Source organism: Amphiprion ocellaris, chromosome 8 (genome assembly GCF_022539595.1).
Source record: "Amphiprion ocellaris isolate individual 3 ecotype Okinawa chromosome 8, ASM2253959v1, whole genome shotgun sequence".
NCBI classification, from domain to species: Eukaryota; Metazoa; Chordata; class Actinopteri; family Pomacentridae; genus Amphiprion; species Amphiprion ocellaris.
The window spans coordinates 4,859,391-4,883,225 of NC_072773.1; the positions used below are offsets into that span (position 1 = coordinate 4,859,391).

The 23,835-nt window shown below is 39.7% G+C and overlaps 1 protein-coding gene across 3 annotated transcripts in view; it reads left to right on the top strand.

The window, feature by feature from the left end:
• The first annotated feature begins 1,410 nt into the window (after positions 1-1,410).
• The window catches only part of flna (filamin A, alpha (actin binding protein 280)), an 80,682-nt gene continuing 58,257 nt past the window's right edge, over positions 1,411-23,835 (top strand). For all 3 annotated transcript variants that reach the window (XM_055012607.1, XM_023265160.3, XM_023265159.3), the window contains exons 1-2: positions 1,411-1,551; positions 13,936-14,414. In XM_055012607.1, the coding sequence (XP_054868582.1) occupies positions 14,045-14,414 (370 nt within the window). In that variant the 5' untranslated portion in view covers positions 1,411-1,551; positions 13,936-14,044. The remainder of the gene's footprint in view (positions 1,552-13,935; positions 14,415-23,835) is intronic.

Here is a 23,835-nt window from a genome sequence, read left to right on the forward strand (position 1 = left end):
TATTAGAAGTTTTACTGATATATATGGAATGACTTTAGATATTTTTAGGATTTTTTTTGTAAGATTTTTACTCATTTTTTGAAAATATTTACAAGAATTTTCTTGCCAAATTTGGGGGATAAAACTTTTAGGGGATTATTGGAGTTCCCTTCCTGAAGGTTTTGCAAATTTTCAGAAATTTGGGGATTTTTTTTGCAGATTTTTTGGATTTTTTTCAGACAAGGAAACAAAATGTTTTGGTGCCCGTAAATGACGACAACAGGAGGGTTAATGTCTCTCAGCTTTACAGTTTCAACCGAGCTCGGATCTGAGGTCATATGTTCTATGCTAATGGTAGCGTTAGCACAACGCATTAACATGATAGATTTTACTATTACTGTGGTGATTTGGTCATCAAAAATACAATTAATCCACTGGATCTATAGCTCCTCAGATGCTGGGGATGCATGAAGACTCTTGTGTTCACTCTTGCAGCCAACAGCAGAACTTTTGCTGTATTTGCTTTGTGGCCGAGAGATTTTAGAGTTTGCAGAAGCAGCTTTAGAAGGTAAATCCACCTGGTGGACTGTAAGGCAGCTGCTTAAAATGGCTGAACTCAAAGCCCCGGGTTTGTTAGCTGGAACGTAGCAGCTCAGTAAGATTCTCATTGGCTCATGAAGCTGCGAGGCTCTAGCTGAGACTCCAGGGGACTTTTCACGGTTCGTTAGGAAACACTATAATGTAGTTATAGAGATATGCAGCCTGTGATCTCTCCTTATTCTCCTCCCCATCACTCCTCCCCTCATCTCCAGACTGATGAACTGTAAGTAGAGGGCACAGCAGAGGCCGCACATTCCTGTTTCCTGAGCCAATGCTCAGCTGGAGAGCGTGCACACACACACACACACACACACACACACAGACACACACACAGACACACACACACACACACACACACATTGAGTCAGAGCAGGGATTGACAATCTGTCTGAACAATAACAGATAACAGGAAAGACTCATACAGAGACAGGATAGATGATGTCCACACACACACATACATACACACACACACACACACACACACACACACACACACACACACACACACACCTCGGGGTGAAATAAAGATGTTAGTGATGGGAGCTGGTGACATCATACCTTTAAAATCCTGAAGGCGCGGTCATGACGTCACCTAAGTTAAAAAGAGAGAGAGAGAGAGAGGGGAAAGAGAGAGAGAGAAAGAGGGCAACACCCCCAGAGCCTCCGCAGCTTTAGCCGTTTACCAATTAAGGCTCTCACGGTGAGTCCACGGAGAGAGAGAGAGACGGAGGTAGAAAAGCGTAAAAGAGCGGAGGGACTAGCTCTTTACTTTTCCTTTTGCGCCACCACCACAACCGGTACACCCGTTATTTCCCCCCACCGGGACTGCGCGTGGGGAGGGAGGACCTCGGTGCAGCAACACACACACCAACACACAACCCGCTGAGACCGCAGAAGCTGCTGCGCGCACTGAGCAAACGGACCGGAGAGACGCAGGACGCACACTTCAGGATCACAGGCTGCCACGCTCAGGTGAGTCTCCCGTGGGCTCGTGGGTGGGAGTGGGAGTGATGCCGCTCCGCGTGTGGATTCTCTGGGTTGGTTTGTTTGCGGTTGCGGCTGCGCTCCGGTGTGAAGCTTAGATGGAACCGGAGGGTCGCAGTGCGTAAAACCTCCCCAACCTTTCCTTATGTCTGTGAAAGCTGGTTTTACGCGCCTCTTCAGATGGATGTGGAGCTCCTAAAGTTTGTTTATGGGCTGTCGCGCACGAGCATAGTCGTCCTCGTGCACGGCAGCAGCATCTCCCCGGTGTTATAATTAGGGGCTCCACACCAAATAAGGTAATACACGGACACTGACTGAAGTTTTTTTTTTTTTTTTTTTCACCGGAGGGGACGAGCGGTGGCCGCTTGCGCCCTCAGCCGCCCGGAGCGAGTCTCACACCGCAGGAGCAGGCGGGTCCCTCGGTCCATGTTCAGAACAGTGGTCGAAGAAGGATCCACATCCTTCAGTGACCCTGTCTGGCTGTTACACTCAGTTACAAGTAAAGCTCGTACACTGAACAGTAACTCAGCATAAGTATGTAGAAACATCGGGGAAATGTAAATCTACTATTGTTATTCTGCAAAGGCTCAGATTTATATGACATGGAATTAATGAGACAATATTTAATTCACCTGTATGTCCCCGGAGGGCAATTTGTCTTGTGCAGTGGTGCAGATTTTACAGCTTTGTACAGCGGCAGATAATAAAACAAAAGAGCTACTCTCGCAGAACTCGGAGAACCTCAAGGAACTCTGGGGAACTTTGCTTCCTTTTAGGGTTCCTGGTGGAACCTTTAACAGCTCAACTGAGGGAGCAGGTTGCTGATTTTTTTTTTTTTTTTTTTTGTAGAGTTATGGGTGTGCCTTCTTGGCACTTTACACTTGCATTTAAAGTTAACTTGATTTTTAAAATGTGTTTTTATTGCAATTGTGTGTATTTTAACATGTATATAGTGGAATCAATTTCGTTCATGCAGTCATAAAGGAACAACATGGCTGACCCCATTATCATGCCTCGTATTAGTCCAATATAAGACAAATGGTGAGTCGTTTCATCACTAACAGTTAAAAAAAAAAAAAACATACAAAAATATTGGTTTAGGTTATAGTTTTACTTTTTGTACAACAATAACCAAATGTAAGTTCTATTGACTGGTTTTGTATATTTGGACAAATTGGGATTATGACTTTCAAATGACAAAACACATTTTTTCTCATTTTTGGGGTAAAAAACGCACTGTAATACTTATATGGAACACTACAAAGTGAGTCCTTGAAGAACCTTTCTAAGTGGTTCCTTGAAGCACCATTTTGAATTCAGTAACCCTTCCTGGACAATACTGATGAGCCCCAAAAGGTTCCTCAATGTTCTTTTACTTCTGAGAGTAAGAACTACATATGTAAAACTCTGTATGAAACGTGTAAGACATACAAAAACCTCTTTACATTTTTCACTTTGAAGAGCACTTTGTATAAAACTGATAAATATTTAAGGTATCAAGTGTGCAGTCAGATACATCAAGAGTTCAGATTGAGGTAGAGCTTTCACTTCTAGTCCTGGGTGAAGCTAACACTGAAAGTTGATTTTTAAACTAGTACAGTTTACGTTTGCATTTGCACCACATGGTTAAGGGAAAAGGAACAGTTCTTACACATTTTTATTTACAATTCCTGAGTAAGTGCCTTGCCAACTATTTTATTCAGAGAAACTGCTAATCTTGATGACATACTGCTATTTGATAGAATAATCACTAGTGTCATTTGAATTCATCAGATTTACACTTCCATTAAAGAAAAATATGATTATGCAAAGTTTGGTTGCATGAACAAATACCAGACATGCTCCATATCTGGCTCATAAATGGCCTTTCACACCTTGATAATCTGACTTCTGTGCAGGTCTCCCGAGGCATGCTAGTCTGCAGCTGCCTATCTGTGTCTGCAGAACTCCCCTTCGTGCAGCTGTAGGTTTTACTTCCTATTTATATTTAATGTGTATGTATATAAGATCATGTCTTTATCCTATTTTTCATATCTGTGTGCTTAAATGTACTTATTTATGTGTTTTTGTTATTGTGTTAACATTAAAATAATTACCTGGGTACCATGACAAATAGGCAAAAGTGGGTGATTAAAAATAAAGCTATTTTCTTAATATGTCTTTAAAAGTGATCAGTAATTATCAATTAACATTTTACAGCAATAAACTAACGTCTAGATCACAGAGCCCTAGAACATATGCTATTATTCTAGGGTCAAATAACTAATCAGAAACAAACTGATCAGAAAAATGAAGCCTTGAGCAAACCTCAACATAAGACAAAGTACTTAATATGACAGAAACCGTATTTCAGTGAAATTTATCCGAGATGTACACTATCGTTCAAAAGTTTGGGGGAATTTAGAAATGTCTTTTTTTTAATCAAGATAACATTAAATGAATCAGAAATCCAGTCTAGACATTGTTAATGTGGTAAGTGACTATTCTAGCTGGAAACGGCTGATTTTTAAAGGAAAATCAACAACTTTTGAATGGTTGTGTACTTTGATTTGTTAGTTTGGCTCATGTCCCATCTGCTGACATAAAGCAAGGCCTATGACCTATACTGCAACCAGCTAATAGGGGGCAACATAGGGAGACATTTCATTCTTTATTTACACTACTGTTCAAAAGTTTGGGGTCACCCAGTCAATTTAATGTTTTCCATGAAAACTCACACTTTTATCCATGTGCTAACATAATTGCACAAGGATTTTCTAATCATCGAGTCTTTCAACACCATTAGCTAACACAATGTAGCATTAGAACACAGGAGTGATGGTTGCTGGAAATGTTCCTCTGTACCCCTATGGAGATATTCCATTAAAAATCAGCGGTTTCCAGCTAGAATAGTAATTTACCACATTAACAGTCTAGACTGGATTTCTGATTCGTTTAATGTTATCTTCATTGGAAAAAAAATGCTTTTATTTCAAAAATAAGGACATTTCTTGGTGACCCCAATCTTTTGAACGGTAGTGCGCCTTAAGACTGCATGTAAGTACCTGATAAATGGTGTTGGAGAGCCTCTCCTCTTTAAAGATGGTTGTTTTAGTTTCATGTTTCTTTCATTTACATCCAAAAACCTCTGTCTTCTGTCAAGGCCATTTCTAAGTGACCCCAAACTTTTGAACAGTCGTGTATATAGTCAATGTTTTCTGCTTACACCGTTATCAGTGAGCTTGAGGGTAGTGACGTCAAAGGAGAGTCCACTTTGAGATGTAGTTCTGTCGGATTCTTGGTCTTTATAGGATTCCTGAAACCAAGAATAATCTGTGTTTTTGATTTATCATAGTGCAGTAAAAGTGTACAAGTCTTGGGAAAGCAACCTAAAACCACACAGATGTAGTGTGTGAGGGTTTGTACAGTTCACACTGACCTGTGGAATGGGACTGTTGATGCAATAAACGTCCAAGTGACTGGACCAATCTGTGCATCAGGTAAATCTAATAAGCAGGCTTTCGTTACTGCCATGGCTGCAGCAGGGTTTTCCCTTGTAAAACTGCAGTGAAGTAGTGATAGATAATTCTACGGTGATTAGATCAAAAGACTGGAATGTGCCTCTTTGTTCTCAGAGTGAATGTAACCAGTTGTTTCCAGCATTTTCTGGCAGGAGATTTCACACTGAGGTCGTAACATTCTTGTTCAGCCTTCATCTTAAACCCAGTCAAGAATTGTGTTTATTTTCAGATTGTGGGCTTTGGATGTTTACTCTGTCTCAGAAAGTTTCTGTAACAGGTATGGGAGTTGTAAAACCTTTTGTTTGCAGATTTTTAATGATTGTACCAGTTCTTACATGAATTCCAAAGAGATCTTTTGCTGTGTATAAAAGATGGATGTGGCTTCAGGATCTATTTTAGACCTGTATTCTTTCTAACAGCCACCAGGGGGCGACTCCTCTCATTGCAAAAATACATGCAATTGTATTTAAGTCTATGAGAAATTAACCTTAACTCTTGTTTTATTTGTTACTTCAGTAAATGTTTTCCTAATAAGTCTAGAGTCTCAATCTGTAGGGTTCAGTCTTCTTCAATGTAGCTTGATGTTTATTTAATAAATTCTGATCCTATTTTGAGTGAAATAGTTGATAAATGCGGATTTGTTTTAGAGCAGGGCTACCTTGGGATCAGCTGGTTGCTGCTGTATCATTCTGCGTTGTGTCCTTAAGCTCAGTTTCAAATCTAAAGGGTTTCGTCTTCAGTTCTCTCAACCATTTTAACAAAGCAGTTATTTTAGTAAATTAATCATGATTTAAATATATTAATATGTGGGATTTAAAGGCAGCTTAATAAATTAAAAGTGCGTGAAACATGTTAATCTGCTAAGCTAGGCTAGTCAGCTTTTAGAATGAATAGTTTTGTTCAGAAAGATTTAACTTTTGTCTTATTTATGCGGTGTTATTTGTGCGAGTTAACGGAGTAACTCAGTTACTCAGATATTAAAAAACAAAGTTAATTAAGCTAATTGCACCAGTTGTAACTAGCTGGAGTGCTTAATTGCAGTTGGTTTTGTACCACTGTTGTGTAGTTCTTGTGATTTTATATAACTTTGTGCTGTTTTTGTTTCTTACAAAATGTTTAGGATCTGATTCTGGACTGACTTTTGGCCAAATGTGTCGTTCAAAAACCACGTCGACGCAACTGAAGCAGGTTGTGTTTTTGCTCTTTTGCATGACAGAGTCCATTTAGTGAATTCATCCTTCATTAAGTACATTAAAACTTTCATATGAAATCCATTACAGTCAGTCAACAAGTGGTTTTCATGTAATTTTATGGGTCTTTTAACTGGCATTGTTCAAGCTGGTCTGTTAGCTTGCAGCGAGCAGTCTCATTAGCTGTGACTGCAGTTTGAAAGGCATCTAAAAGTCTAGGTATAATTTAAGATTTAGTTTAGTCCTTTGTACATGGAACAACAAATTCAGTTACTCAGATATCAGCACATTAGATCAGATTTTAAAATTCTGTAAAACGGGACAAAGTAAATTCTGACAGGCAATAAAAGTTTGTACATATACTTCTGTAAGTTTTTAATGGATTTTTACTGTTTTGGTTCTAAAATTTTAAAGCATAGCAAGGCATTTAAAAGTCAGAATCTGGTATAAATGGCTCAGTCGATAGTTTGGGGATTTCAATAACTTGTCGCATCTTTTTGGTTCGCCAAACATCTTGATGGTAAAAGACGTGTGAGAACCTTGAGACGAGAAAAGGAAGTGGGTGTCAGAGTCTGAGGCGTAAACATGTACATCAAACCTGTCCCTGTTTGACCCGTCTCGGCCTACTTTCACCCAACAAGTGCCAACAACAAGTGGCACCACTGTCTGCAGGAACTAGAGGGGAAAACCATAACAGTAATCTGTGCACCTGACTTTCTGTCTGCACGCCGCTGGTTGTCAAGTGGTTGTTGCCTGCAGCGTTAAACTTCCTGTGCTGAGTTGTGCTGTGCTCGACTTGCGGCTGACGAGGTGTGGCGAGTGATGATGAGAAACCGTGGGCATCTCAGGCTGCTGCAATAATAGAAATATGGCTGGGAGGAGGCCTCTAAGCCGACGCTCATCTCACCGATTATGCGTCTAAGTGATATAACTTCTAATAATAAACACTGGAGGATCTCTATGCTCTTAATATTAAAACTTAGCAGTTTATCTGTGTAACATGATGATGACATGCACCAAAAGCTCATTAAAATATTTTCCTTTATCTGTCAGGCTCATTACTTGATTCTTATCAGAACTATTGGAGGAACACAGTTCCCCTTAACTTTACACTCCACCCTCTGAGGTTCTTGTGCTTCAGCTGATCCAGGAAATGAAGCTTATAGTGTTGTTGTGCTCGCTGTAGTCTTTGGCCAAAGGCCTGACGCAAACTGTGAAGTAACAGTGCAGGATTTAGGTCTATTACCCAGCTCACCTGTGGATTTGGCTCGCTGCTTTCAATACTGGCACAGCTCAGGGTTCAGGATGTGTTTTGCTTTGCTCTTTCTCCTTCTACATCAGTGACTTTTAATCCCATACGTACACGGTTGTAACATGAATTCCTGGCATGTGACATCATGCCTTTGCAGTGAAGACCTTAACCCTCTGAACCCTGAGCAAGTTTCTGGGTGTTTTTACGCTTGTTTTTTTTCTTACTCATTGTGGTCTCATTTTAACTGCAGTATAAAGTCCTGCACTTCTCAACCACGACTAGAAGCAGAGAGAATTCAGAAATGTTTTGACACTGTGATAATAGCATCAGTCATGAGAAACAAAAGTTTGATTCCTTTGATTATTGAATGTACACAATCAGTCAAAAGTTTGGAGACACATTCTAATTCATGTCAATGAGAAAGTGTCTCCAAACTTTTGACTGGTAGTGTACAAAAACTGGAAAAAACCTAGAATCGGCTTGTACAACATTTTTTCCGATGCCCACAGTTATTACCACCACTGGAAAAAATGGGGGCTCCACATACTATAGATATTTTAGTTTTAACATTTTTAGTTTGTCCTGTCTCCTCACTGTTTTGTGTAAACATTGCCTGCAGTTCAGCCGAGACGTCCTTGAATTTTCATCATGTAACCGTCAATCACAGCAGACTCACTGATGGCTCCTCAGTTGTAGAATCTGATTAGAGCACATGGTGATTTTTTTTTTTTTTTGTGCAAATTTTTAAATGAGATATGAAGACGAAAGTTATTTTGAACAAATATTACGATTTTAGCTAAAATTTTATTAAGCTGCCCGACTGAATGGCATTTCACAGACAGTTCAATGACCAGCCTAAATTTGAAAATCTGATAATATCCATTTTTACAATTTCTGACTCTGATAAATAGTGCAATTATGGTGATTTAAAAAAAAAAAAAAAGACAACACACCTTTCAAGCCCACAGGTGGGTTCTGGTGTTCTAAAGCTTAGAATAAGTATTAACACCTTGAAACAATGCTTTTAACGCATCATTAGTTTATGTTGTAATTTGCAGCCACTTTTTGGTTCTTTAGTAAAGCTTCATGTTGTATTTGATAAGTTCCTGATATGTTTTGCATGTAAAATCTGCAAAGTAAGCAATAAGTGTAGCTGTGGAATCAAAAGTCCAGGATGTCTATATTCTAAATTTGAAGAAGTGTAATGAAATGTTCCACAAATCTGTAGTGAAATACATCACTTAAGGAAACCAAATGGAATCAGACTGGGGACATTGAGGTTATGTGTGATTTATCTTAACCATTTTCCCCACAGTTAGCTCCCCAGTGAAATGAAATAACCCTACTGGTCAATAGTAATTGTTAAGCTGTCGAATAAATCAAATAAAAGTTGTTGCGTTCAGGAAATGAATAAAAATGGAGAGAAATATAAAGAAGAAGTGTAAACAATTAGACAAGAAAATGTGCAAAGAGGACCGGACAAGGGCTCGACTTCCAAAAGTGAAAAAGTAAAAAATGTAGTATCACAAATCATCACTAGAGGGAGCCAAAAGACCAGCCGGAGAGCCCAGTTCAGCCTCCACATCCTGAGACATTTCAGTGTGTCTTGGTCGGCCTTTTGCTGTCTCCGCCCCATGTTTTGTCTCTTGTTTATTTGGCAAATTCCTTTGAAACAATAGGCCACTTCTTTTGCAGGGAATGTTTTACCAGCTTCCTCAGCCCTCACTTTACTTCCATGCCGGATCTGAATGAAGATCAGCAGCAGTTGAACCCACAAAATGATCCCTCAAATTATTTTCTGCTTTATGTTTTCACTCTCGTCTCTCTTTGCTGTAAACCCCACCGCTGTCGTCATGAGTTTTATATTTTAATTAAGCCTGTAAATTGCTGCGACAAGCTTCTGTGTAATGGAAGCAAATTACGCGTCTGCAGGGGCCTGAGCTATTTAACTCCATTGTTTTCAATGGTAAACGCTCGCTGGTGCCACATTGTGTGTGTTGCATTAATAGGGCTCTTTTATTGGGGTGTTATTAAGACTCTGGGGCTGCAGGGTTGTTATGGTGCTGAGGAGCATTCTTCAGATTCTCCCTTGACCAGACGCACACAAACATGCACAAAAAACATGCACACACAATCGCACAGCAACACACACAAAGGCTGAGGGTTCCTGATGGCTGCTGTCCACGCTGTGGCTCCTGGCATCGAGCTCCTTATTTAGGCAAAAAAGCTGCAGAGTCACATCTCTCCTTGCATTTTTTATTTTTTTCTACTGTTGTTCTACTCGCAGAAAGAAAAGGAAACAAAACTCGTCACAATAAAGAGGCACAATTTCAGGTTTTTGACAAAGATTTTTTACGTTCCACACTAAAGTGCAGGACCCTACAGTTCCCATAATGCAATTAATAGCATCTGCCATGGAACTAACTCATATTTTACAACCCTGAATGCTGGAAATCTCACGGCAAACTCAGCCCTTAAATCAATTCAGTATCATATATGTCTGGAACTGGCTGAAGGCTACTTTAATCAGATTACTGCAACATACTTTCTCAGGGGCTTCCTGTTTGTATGAAAACAGAACAACAAAAAAGCACAAGTTTGAATTAGAAATGCATTTATTGATTTCTACCAAAGCATTTTATGGACTGTAGCTGTCTGCAAGTCTAATAACATCCAACATGCAGTCAATCTGAAACACATTCCTGATAGCATGAGTTTAAATTATGCATAGAGGACATGAGTGGAGTTGATGTTAATCACACTGAGATGTTTGAGAACTTGTTAATACTAATGTGTCAGGGATCTTTGCATTTTGGAAATAAGTTTAGAAGTGAGATTAATGACATCTTGCATTTCCCTTCCTTGTGTCACCTTTACTGGGGGCATTATAGTTAATAATAGTAATAATTTCTGAGTTATCTATTGTTTATATATGTATACTGTACATATAGCAGGTTACAGTTCTATTGAAAAGGGGGAAATGACAGTAGAAAATGCTAGGAAATGAAAAAATGACATTCATTTATATGCTATACATATGTATATCTTATATACATACAGTTGTCAACATCATTTCCATCAGTAGACCAAAGTAATGTCCGCATTGCGACTTTTTGGCAGATTACCATGAAGGCACCGCATGACTCCGTACCATTGACTGCTCTGCTACATGTACTGCAAATAGTGCTGAGTATTATAAGCAGTAGAGCTCCTCTGCTGGACAAACTATGTGACGACACCTTTTTAAAATCACCCCAAGCTTGTTTTTTCTGTATTATGCTCTGTCTGAGAACATTTTAATTTTGCTGTATAATGGACAACATATACAATGATAATATTGTATATCAAAGTCTAAAAAATACTATCAAAATGTCTCTCTAATGTGGTAAATGACTTGAAGATGACAGAAACCCTTCGCTATGCTTGTTATATTTTTAGAACCGGCCATTATATAACACTCATACGTGTCATTAGCAGATTATACCTGGCGTATGATCTCCTCTGGCTGTTTGGTCAGTACAGCGAGGACAGTCAGAGGCTGGTGTCTAGACTCTAGATCCACTCTGTGACCTCTTTAAGGACAAGGCAGAACACAACACAATGACATCCCACATGTACACAAATGAAGGCAGACATCTGGGCTCAGAAAACACAAACGCAAACGGGCATGCTGCCCGTGCTTGCACAGAAAAGGAAAGCTTAACAAAGCAGAATGCAGTCCAACAGAACACAAACAAACATAGCTATGAGCTCATGTGGAGTCACTGATGCTCATATCCCTCTGGATATCTAAAATATTTATTTTGCCTGGGACCCATGAGCATCAGATGAGCTCATATCCTCAGGAGTCCTGACCGTGGGCCCTTCGTCTGTGTACATCTGCTGCTGTAGCCTGTCACTTTGTTTGTAATGCTCAGAAAACAACCTCTTTCCTTCTGTAGCCACAATATTTCTGTGACTAAAGATGGGATAAAGGAGGATAAACCAGGACTGCAACGCCGTTCAGAGGCTACATATCAGCCAATACTGAATTAAAACCAGACTTTTTTTTTTTTAATCTCTCATCTCTGAAAAAAGGGAAAGTTTAAAAGAATTGAAAAACAGACAAAAGCCAAACTGCAATGACAACTAGTGCTAGCTACTGAGACAGCCTTAAGTAAGTGTAATTTGCCTACTTTCCCATGAAAATAGCATTTTGAAAAACACCGTAGCTAAATCTTGGATCACAATGGAGAGGCAAAGAAGCTACGAGCTAAAGTCTAATTAGCCTAGCTAGCAGAGGGCTGACTCTTGGGGAATGAGTTCTAAAATATTTGGCTAGCTTGTGAGATACCCTTAACTCAAGGTAATTTGCTCACTTTTCCACAAAATAATATTTTAAAAAAAGACAGTGGCTAATTTTCAAATCAAAATGGAGAGGCAAAGTAGCTACTAGCTAAATTCTAAGTAGCCAAGCAAGCAGAGTGTTGTATATGTAACGTCCGTCTGATTCTGGTGGAATTATTTTATGGAATTGAGCTAAAATTTTTGGTTAGCTAGGAATATCTTGTAAGATAGCCTTAAACAAAAGGTAAATTGCTCACTCTTCCACTAAATATCTTAAAAATGCAGTAGCTAAATCTGAAATAATAATGTAGAAGTAAAGGAGCTACATGCTAAATGTAAAATAACCTAGCTAGCAGCGTGCTGTATATGGCAGTGTCTGACTCCTGAGGACTGATTCCATGCTGTTAGCTAAATTATCTGGCTAGCGAGGAATAGCCATTGCCATTGAGGTGGCCTTTACTCAACGTAATTTGCCCACTTACCTCCAAAAATATGAATTAAAAAGAGATAATAATGGAGGGGCGCAGAAGTAAATGCTAGCCAGCCTAACTAGTCAGTGCTGTGTATGTAGCATCTGACTTTTGGGGACTGATTTCATGTGGTTAAGCTAAAATATCTGGCTAGCTAGGAAAAGCACTTTAAATGGTCCTAACTAAAGGTAATTTGCCCACGTTCCCTTTTAAAAAAAATAAATAAATAAAATTAAAAAAAAAAAAAAAAATATATATATATATATATATATATATATATATATATATATATATATATATATATATATATATATATATATATATATATATATATATATATATATATATATAAAGTACAGTATCCAAACCCTTTTAAAAAAAGTAATGGAGATGCAAATGTGTTAAGTAGTCTAGCTAGCACAGTGCTGTACATTTAGTGACTGACTCTGGCAATATTTTCATGTAGTTGAGCTTAAATATGGGGCTAGAGAGGGCAACCTAGTAAAATAGCCTTGACTTAAGGTAATTTGCCCACTTTTCTACAAAAACTAGTTAAAAAAAGACAACGGCTTAATCTCAAATCATAATGGAGAGACAAATGAGCTGGACGCTAAATGCCAGCTAGCCTAGCTAGCACATTGTTGTATATGTAGCAATGTAGCATGATTTTGTGTGGTTAAGCTAAAATATCTGGCTAGGAGTAGGTGTTGAAATGACCTCAACTAAAGGTAATTTACCCACTTTCCGACAAAATTAAAAATGAAAATGGCTAAATCTTAGATCGGTAAAGAGAAGCAAACGAGCTACTAACTAAATGCTAGCTAACTGAGCTAGCAGAGTGCTGCATGTCTCGTCTGACTCTGAGTAAATGACTTCATGTTGTTTAGATAAAATATCTGTCGGGTACTACAGGTAATTTGCTCACTTACCCTCAAAAATATTTTTTTGAAGACAGTAGCTAAGTCTAAAATCATAACAGAGAGGCAACGGAGCTATGAGCTAAATGCTAACTAACCTAGCGAGCAGAGGTGAAGCTAGCTAGTAAAAAGTTTTTTTTACTCTGATTTACATACAGTAAAATAGTGTTTTCAAGGGTCAAAAGTTGCAAAAGGGTGAGTACCATGGTAAAAATACTTATTTGTGACATGAGCGTTATTGACAGATTGTTTGTTTAGGTTAACATTTAAATAGCAACTAGTATGTTGTCGTTTAACAAAACGGGAAAATCGTTTTAAAAAGAGTAAAATGGTCTATCAAAATGTTTGTTATGCTCAAAATCAGTTTTGTTTATGTGGAATTTCTGTTTGAAATGGCTGCAAAGTTGGATTTATCTACTGCAGTGGTCAATATCTGGGCAGTTTTACTGATAGGTTACTTGAAATGTGTTTTGCTGATTGTACTTAATGACTTCCATCTTGTCGGTCTATCTTGGGTTAACGTGAGGCAGTTTTTTTTTTTTGTCTCATTGTGTGTCATGAACATTGAAAAAGTGTATCATCGGAGCTGCAGTTTGATCCAAAACGACTCCCTTTTCTTTCTTAACCGCCTACTTTCTTGTTCGAAACCTCTGTCTGCGGGCTATAAGGCAGCCTCTCTCTCATGCTCTCTCCTTTATTTCTTTTTCTTTTCTCCAGAAAGTGAGAAAGAGAGACGCGGAGAAAGAGAGGGAGCGGCCACGCAAAGTTGAGCAGACTCCACCCAGAAAAAAAAGCAGCGAACCGAGAGACAGGCGAGACCATAAAAATGAGTGGTTCCCACCCCCGGCTCCACCAGAGCGCCGCGCCCGCTCCCAACGCTCTCTCCACGGACAAGGACGCAGAAATGCCCGCCACGGAGAAGGACCTGGCCGAGGACGCGCCGTGGAAGAAGATCCAGCAAAACACGTTCACCCGCTGGTGTAACGAGCACCTGAAATGCGTCAACAAGCGGATCGGCAACTTGCAGACGGACCTGAGCGACGGGCTGCGGCTCATCGGGCTCCTGGAGGTCCTGTCCCAGAAGAAAATGTTCCGAAAGTACAACCAGAGGCCCACCTTCCGCCAGATGCAGCTGGAGAACGTGTCCGTGGCTCTGGAGTTCCTGGACAAGGAGAACATCAAGCTGGTGTCCATAGGTGAGTGTGATGAATGGGTGCTAGTAGTTTGTCCACCTTCATGCTGGGTGTTCCTCTGTTTCATTTAAAGAGAACATGAGAACCTGTGCAGAGAAAGCTCACTTTATAATTCAGTCCTGTGCATGAGTGTTAAATAAGTCCAGGCGTGTCCCCTCCACTGGCTTTTGTCTCCAGATTTGAAGTGTGTTGTTTTGGGAGGGGGGGGTCCGATCCCCAGTCACCTGAGCTTTTCTGGGCCGGTCCGAGTCCAACTTTGGGGGCTTAGTTTGATGTAGCTGTGGCCTAGCAGGACAGGAGACACACTGGGCTATTGTCTGTGCCCATGTCGTGCTGCAGAGTTGGGGAGGGTCTCCCATAGAAATACACTGGACTTGGCTCATGACATAAAAATGGGGCTCGCTTTCTACATGCAGCTGCAGCTTGAGTGAGTTAAAAGTAGTTTTCTGCAGAGATTGGAGTGTTCTCTTGCATTTCAACACAGATAACCTTCTCTCTGAAAGAAAGCCTTTATCTAAAGTTGCCTGGAAAGGAAGACGTCTGTGGCTTATGAGTGTATGAATCAGACATGAGTGTCATCCCTCGGGGAATGTCTGGCTCACTTAGCGGTTTCGTGCCTCCCATTGCAGCCGCCAGGTGAGCTCACGGCACTGTATAATTGTGCAAAATCTATGCAAATTTGAGTACCGCTGCTTTCCCCTTAGTTTTTCTCAATCACGATGGCAGTAGATTGTGTTTAATTCAGCGGTGCACTGCTGGTATTCAGGCCACAGCACCAGCCTCCGCTCTGTTTGTTCCTCCAGCTGACTCACCCTCATCCCCAGCTGCCCCCTTTTGAGTCACTTAATCTGAAGATGAGAGAGGAGCTCGCTCTCCTTCTTATACTTCCTCCTTTCATTGCAGAAAATGGACACACCCAGGCTGCAACACTCACCACAAATTACCAAACTGCCATCTCTGCCCGGCATCCTCCCTCTTTCTTTGCACACAAACTCTTTCTCTACTTTACTCGCAGAACATTTCCAACCTTTTAAGTCTTTTCCCCTAATTTAGCTTTTTTCCTGTTGTTGTATTCTGTGCATCTTTCACTTCTCAATTCACTTATCTGTTTGCTAACAAAGGGGCAAGTATTGATACGTAGCGGTGCCCATGTGCAACACTGTCATCGAGAGTTACTCAAGACCAGCCAGTGATTTGCTCCACCCAAAAAGCAACCACAGCAGGAGAGCGTGGAGCTGGACAATTGCTGCAAAGTACACTTCGTCTATAATGGATTAGTCATTTATGCTGTAAAATATTCCGTAGCCCGTGGTGAAATACGCGTCCAAACGCTCCTAAATTATAATCAGTGGACAGTGATATAACAGACATAAACTAATAAAAATAAATCCTCTGATTTGAATTGCTTAAGGGAGCATGTGTTTTTATAAATAACATAAAGCAAAAATTAATGGAAAAGTTTGTGGGGAAATGCTCCTTTAACCCTCTGAGCCCCAAAACTGAAGGTAGAACCCAAAAAATGTGTTCTGTGCAGCATGATAAAGTTACAGTGCCATAAATCATTTAAAAGAAAAAATAAAGTAGATTTTCTTTATTTATTTCACAATTTTAAAAAAAAAACTGAAAAAATATCAAGTACAAACATCTGGTATCGGTACAGGGAAAAACAGGTAACTCTGCATACTATAGATATTTTACTACTTAAATTTTTGATTTCTCTCCATGCAGCTGAAAATCCCCGAATTTTTGAGTCACTAACAGCTTCACAGTTGCACTGAGGAGAACAGATTTTTTTTGGTGTAAAATCTGCTTCATGGAAACAGTTTACTATTGCCATTCTTTTTTGTGAATCATTTTAATTAAAGATTTTGTGAAATTTTCCAACTGAACAACACATCGCAGATGAAAACTTCAAGATCCACTGGAAAGTTTGTGCCTCTGATGAATAGATTTTCTTTGAAAGTTCACAACATTTCATCAAAATTAAATGAAAATGTGACACTGTTTTCACATGTGTGCGACAATATGCAACTAGTGCCAGAGGCTGGTTAGCTTAGCCTAGCATTAAAACAAGAGAAAGCGGGAAACTGCTAGCTAAGCTAAGTCCAAGATTTAAAAAAAAAATAATCCACATATCCATACCACGAAAGTATGCTAGTTACCACATTTGTTTAGTTCATACAAAAACCCAACGGCAGAATCACAGCACTCGCTGATTTCCTGGAAGTTCTTACACGCGCCACAACTTGTGGTTTTTACACTTCAGTTTCTGTACTATAATTAGTAAGCCCAAGGGGTGCTGGTAGGTGGATTTGTTTTTTAGCTTTACCTTTGGGGATCGCCTGGCTAACTAATTCCCCCAGTCTTTATGCTGAGCTAAGCTATGCAGTATAGCTTAGCATAAAGACTGCACAGATGTGAGAGTAGCATCAATCTTCTCACAGTTAATTACTCCACCAGGGAAAGAGACGGAGTTATGTGAAGATCAGCGTACGTCTGTCTGTCTGTCTGTCTGTCTGTCTGTCTGTCTGTCTGTCTGTCTGTCTGTCTGTCTGTCTGTCTGTCTGTCTGTCTGTCTGTCTGTCTGTCTGTCTGTCTGTTAGCAACATTACTCAAAAACAGACTAACGGATTTAGATGAAATTTTCAGGGAAGGCCAGAAATGAAACAAGGACCAAGTGATTAGATTTTGGCAGTGATGTGGCTTATAGTCTGGATCCACGGATTTGTTAAAGATTTCTGTATCATTACGAGATAGTGGCACAATGTCACTGTAGCTATGACAAGTGAACACTACGTCAGCTGCCTGCTGATGATCACATGATTGTGATCCTACTACAAATCCACCACTGTGGACTTATCGGGACTTATCTGTTGGAAATGATACAAGGAACAATTGATTAAGTAGTGGGGGTGTTTCCAAGTTCCATCAGTTCCTGCCACCCACTACATATTTAGGTCACGCGATTTGGTATCCGTACATAACGTACACATGCATAACACACGCCTGTGCTCAGCACAAGGTCATTTTGTTTGTGGCTACATCTATATTAAATGGACACATTCTATGTTCCTGTGATTTCTGCCACAATTTTTTTTTCAAGACTTCAGCCATCAGAAATGATCTGATGATATCTGATCATCTGATTGTTGGTTTATTCGACACCTACCAAACTCTTAGTCTGCTCTACCACAGAGTCCAACATCTCAGAGCTGAGGTTTGTTACTTGAAGTGGATCCACTGCTGTTGGTAGAAAAGCTCTGTGAGTCCAGCCACAGTGACGCTCTCCTCTCATTCCCACAGTCCCCACAGACTTCACTGTAATGAGGTTTCAGCCCAACAGGTAATCTCTCTTTCTGCAGTTTTGGCAAAAAACCCACATGATCTGGCAGCAGCAGCAGACACATGACTACTGAATAATTCCAGAGGAGAACTCGAATGTGTTGGGAAGTTAAAGAGCATCAAGGCTGCCATCTAGCAGGCAGTGAGGTGACTCTGCTGTGTCTGAATGTTCTCTTTAGACCTGAGGACGTTCCTGATGTGCGTGCACGGCTTTATTCCGCTGTCCTCATCACACCCGTGTTTGCACAAGCCGGCTCATTTCACGTCGGATCATCCTGTTCAATGGATCTCCAACAGGCACATCAGCAGATTAAGACTTATGTTAATTAAACATCATGCTGTTTGTGCAGAGATCCGCTCTTTGTCATCATCTTCTCCTTGTTAGCAGCATCGTTGCCTCAGCCCAGCCCAGCTTTTAAAGCCCTACTTGACTGAGCCTGTGCACAGTTTGGCAAAACAGTACAACGGCAGCGAATGTTCCAAACTCTTACCGTCATCTAAGAGGGCAGGATGTGAAATAAACACATCGGTGTTGTAACTTCGTACCTGGCGGCTTCACTGTCTCTGCAGGTTGAGACAGACGCCTGTGTGGCAACAAGCAGCTGTCTCCTCCTGGTACATCGTTACATAACAATGAAATGTGCTCCATATTACTGTTGACAGACGAGGATTGTAGATTATTGCAGAACAAGTATTTAGTAGGCTCATCTGAGTAGGTCTAAAATGTATGTCACTTTCTGAAGCGGCAAATTGTATAATCTTTGTTTACAGTTGGAAAAATTGGATTCCAAGGAACTAAACATACAAACACTACAAAGGAGGATAGAAGTAAACAGTATAGATGAGAGGAAAGTCTAAGCTATGTGAATGAAAAGCAGGATTTATAGTTTTTTGCAGAATCTGTGTCTAGCATAGAATAAAGTGATTTTGATGAAATATCACAATTCTAAGCTTACGTTTGTTTAGATTTTCTGACTGAACTGGACATTATGGATGAGCAGTTCAAGGGCCATAAGTGAAAATCAGAGTTTTCACAGGTCAGAAGCTACCATAGCCTCCTTATGGTCTTCTTTAATTACTGATCGAATCGGTAGTTATTGCATTTTGGCTTTGTAGGGCTGTAAAATGACTGTCAGTGAGTAAGTTTGATAACATCATCACCATTCTACTCTTGTGCTGCTGCTAAGACCATTGTTTAGCATGTCACAGATTAATGTGCTCGTGCAGTGAAACAAAAAACAAATGCACCATGTTTACTAAAATGTTGATGTGCAGCCTGCGAAAAATGTTGTGTAACAGCAGCACAAGCAAAGAAGACAAAGTTTGCCAGCAGGACAAATACTAGGACTAATTCAATTTGCTTTATTGGCATGAAAGTTAGGAAAATAATTATGTAAAAACATCAATGAAAATATGACAATTATAAATACAGACCATGAACAAAGACAAAAATGTAAACATATCATTGACAGAGAAGAATCTGCCTAAAATTTTTCAATATTTTCTCTGGCGTTAGCTAGTGGTCCAGCTAAGGCTATAATATCAAAACCCTGGAGCAAGAGTGTGTTGTATTAAATGCAGTTTTTAAGAAGAGGAAAAAATAATCCCATATTGTAGCTTTCAGTAATGATTAATGATCTTGTCAGGTGTGCTGCGACACCGACAGTAAAACACTGAGTCACCTAAGGAAAAAACTGGCTCATCTGTGAAGAATTGGACGACTGAGCGGTTCTTTGAATATAGTCTAACCGGATGTGTTGTGACAGAGTGGGCGGGGCTAGTTGAGCAGGTGGCAGGTGTCTGGACAGGTGGGAGAGTCTCTGATTCACTGTGTCTGCCTGCGTAGTCTCACTTTCATACGGGAGATTTTGACACTCAGTGAGAGTCTGACATATTCTAATGTAAATCTGTCTGGAGTAAGGTATATAAAGGCAACACTGTTTACCTGAAATATCTGAAACAAATTAGGTTTTTATTTGTTATTTATCAGCCAGCGTGTACATGGATACTGGTAGATTTGCAATAAACCAGTATATGAGCATTAACTCTGGGATTCAGTGTTGATTCACCATTTACTAATCAAACTTCCAACTTAATCATATTGTGATGATTTATTGATACTGTAGTTCCAGTGAGTTTCTTGTGGATATGAATGATTTCTTATCTGGTTGACAACACATAAAACTATAAACGCAAACAGAGAGCACAGTACTCCGCCAAGGCTGTTCATTCTCCCATACGGCATTGTCAGAAATGTAGCTTTTTTTTTTTTTTAAATGAATGCAGTATTTGCTTATTAGTTGCTGATGATCAGAAATCACGGCACCATAGAATGTGGCCATTTAATATAGATGTATCCACAAACTAAATGATCTTGCACTGGTGTGTATTATGCATGTGTACGTTATGTACGGATACCGAATCGCGTGACCTAAATATGTCGCGGGCGGCTTGTAGTCATAGCTACAGTGATGCCATGCCGCTATCTTGCAATGATACAGAAATCTTTAACAAATCCGTGGATCCGGACTATAAGCCACATCACTGCCAAAATCTAATCTCTTGGTCCTTGTGTTATTTCTGACCTTCCCTGAAAATTTCATCCAAATCCGTTTGTCTGTTTTTGAGTAATGTTGCAAACAGATGAACAAACCAACGCCAATTGTCACATAACTCCACCGCGTTCCTTGACGGAGTAATAACAGTATACTGTATGCCCTTGTGTGTGTGTGTGTGTGTGTGTGTGTGTGTGTGTGTGTGTGTGTGTGTGTGTGTGTGTGTATATGTATATATATATATATATATATATATATATATATATGTATATGTATGTATGTATATATGTATGTATATATATGTATATATTAATGGCGGACGCGATTAAAAAATTTAATCTAATTTATTACAGGCTTTGTAATTAATTAATCGCAATTAATTGCAGTTTTGTCAAATAGCAATATTTGACACAATAAGTGAAGTTTTTCAGTTCAAATAAAATTGTGTTTGACAGTTGAATCAATGAATAGACATATACGTGTTTATAATTTAAAATTTATTTTAAAAAAGGAAAATGGGACATATAGAAAAAAGAGATTTTGATGACTTAAAGCCTGAATTTAGTTGTTTTTTTCCACTGTATGGCACATAAAATCAGCATAAGTAGTTCAAGGAGCTTCAGAAAGTTGAAAATCCAGAGATTCATTCTGTTTTCATTTTTTCTGGGTCTGATAAATGGTCTAATTTTGATGGTTCTTTTTATAGGAATATCAATTTTTATTTATGTAATTTTTTTATAAATAAAAAGTTTATAATTAAGTTATTAAAAGAGATATTTTTGTTGTTTAGGTTATTCCTCCTCCAAGGAGGCAGAGCCTCGATGGAGTAAAAACTTAAATCACAAAAATGTTTCATTTCTATTTATCTGCATTTTTCACCTGTCTGCTACATTCACAGATTACTGCAAATCTAAGTGCTTTTATAGCGATTTTATTCAACATTTTAAGACTTTCTGTAAACTCAAGCACTGTCTAGAAAAGTGGTCTATTATGGGATGGCTACACCGTTAGCCATTAGCATGACTCGTAGCTAACGTTAGCTCTTGTGCTAACAGCAACATGTTTTACATTGAGGTGATACCGTCGGCTTGAAGTGACACAGTGATCAGAAAACTCTTTGTTGCACAATTTACACACAACCAGGCTTTTATCCAAGCTGCCATCAGGAAGATTTTTAAAAGAAAACTTTCTGCCAACAAGCTCAATCTTGTCTTCCTTCACTGTTCACCAGTGCCTGACTTCACTCAGTGCTTCCTGTGCTTTTTCTTCATGGCTAAAAACGGACTTTAGATTCATTACCGCCACCTACTGGGCTGGAGTGTTCATCAGAGTTACTGGTGTGCCAGAAATGAGGGAACTGAGGAGGGTGCAGTTAATTGCGTTATTATTTTAACGCGTTATTTTCACGGTAATTAATTAATCGAAATTAACGCGTTAAAGTCCCAGCCCTAGTGTGTGTGTGTGTGTATGTGTGTATATATGTGTATATATATATATATATATATATATATATATATATATATATATATATATATATGTGTATATATATATATATATCTATATATATATATCTATATATATATATATATATATATATATATATATATATATATATATATATATATATATGTATGTCACTTTAATAGCAGGGACTGTATGTTATTGAGTTTGCGAAATTACCCTCTGAACCCCCAAGCGGTTTTTGGGCGTTTTTTTTTGCTCTTGTCATATCTTCATAAAGTCCAGCACCGCAATGGAAACAGCACAGCGATGGCTAGAAGTAGACAGAACTCAAAGATGTCTTCTGTGCAGTTTGACACAAGTATAATGTAACGTGTAATTATTTTTTAAAAACTGAGAAACACAGAATCAGCATGTTTCACCTGCTTCCAAGAGCCCCTCATTGTTACCAGCGCTGGACAAACAAGGTAGATCTACATACTATAGATACCTTATGTGTGACATTTTTAATTTGTTTTCATACTCGTCTCCAGTCTGCTCTGTGTAAACACAGCCTGCAGTTCATCCCAGTGCGGCAGCTGCTACAGTCAATATTCTGGATGAGCAATTACAGATCTTTGTGTCAATATCTCCAACACCCGAGTGGTTCCAAATCAACCAGAGTGTTTGCAGATTTTCTTAAAATGAAAAAAGAAATGAAAAGAAAATGAAATCTATCTAATTTTTCTTTTAGATTGACATTTATCATTGGTGCAGGAGGCAGAAATTGCCCTAGTTTTAAAAAAATATATATAAGCGTGTCTTTGAATCGTATGAAGAAATATTTCTAGTTACTATAAACCTTACTATTATATTTCTGTACTTTCCCCCTACAGAGACTGAGTCAAATGACACCTTCACATGAAACCCTTTCACATTACATGTGACATTCAGTGGCCACTCCCCGAGGCACTGGTTCAGATATGTGGATGACACATGGGTCACCATCAGGAAGGGTGAGGTCGAACCTTTCACAGAACACCTCAACTCGGTGGATAAAAACATCAAGTTCACAAGAGAGGATGTCCAAGACAACTGTCTGGCGTTTCTAGATTGCGTGGTACGCATTGAAACCAATGGGGAACTCAACATTGAGGTCTACAGAAAACCCACTCACACAGACCAGTACCTCCTGTTTGATTCACACCACCCACTAGAACACAAGTTGGGGGTGATCCGTACCTTAAAGCACAGAGCACAGAACATCCCATCAGAAGCGGATGGAAAAAGAAGGGAACACAAACATATTCACTCTGCTCTTCAAACTTGTGGCTATCCAAACTGGGCTTTTATCAAAACAGCAAAAAAGCGCAGGGAGGATAAGAAAGACCAGGACCACAAAAAGAGAAACAACATTGTCATCCCCTATGTGGCAGGAATTTCAGAGAAACTCAGGAGGATCTTTAACACCCACCAGATCCCAGTACACTTCAAGCCCAGCAACACTCTGAGGCAAAAGCTGGTCCATCCCAAGGACAAAATTCCAAGGGAGAAACAGAGCAATGTGGTGTACGCAGTGCAGTGCAATGAGAATGCTCTGACCTGTACATTGGAGAGACTAAGCAGCCATTACACAAGCGCATGGCACAACACAGGAGGGCCACGACCACAGGCCAGGACTCAGCAGTCCACCTCCACCTCAAGGAGAAGGGGCACTCCTTTGATGACCACAAGGTGCGCATTCTAGCCAGAGAGGACAGATGGTTTGAGAGAGGGGTAAAAGAAGCCATTCATGTCAAACTAGAACGGCCATCTTTGAACAGAGGAGGGGGCCTCAGACACCACTTGTCTCCCACTTACAACGCCGTTCTTAGAGCCCTCCCAAGGAGGTGCAGCCATCTGTCCCACTTGCAGTCAGGTGACCCCCAACCACCCTCCTAGAGGGCTGGGAGGGGTAACGACCGCCCATCAAGGCTAACGACTCACATTAACACCTAACGAGTCTGTTGGTTTCGGGTCTTTGTCCACTTGTTTTTGCCACCACCCTCCTGGTGGATAAATATCTGGTACTCCCCACCAGGCTTTCA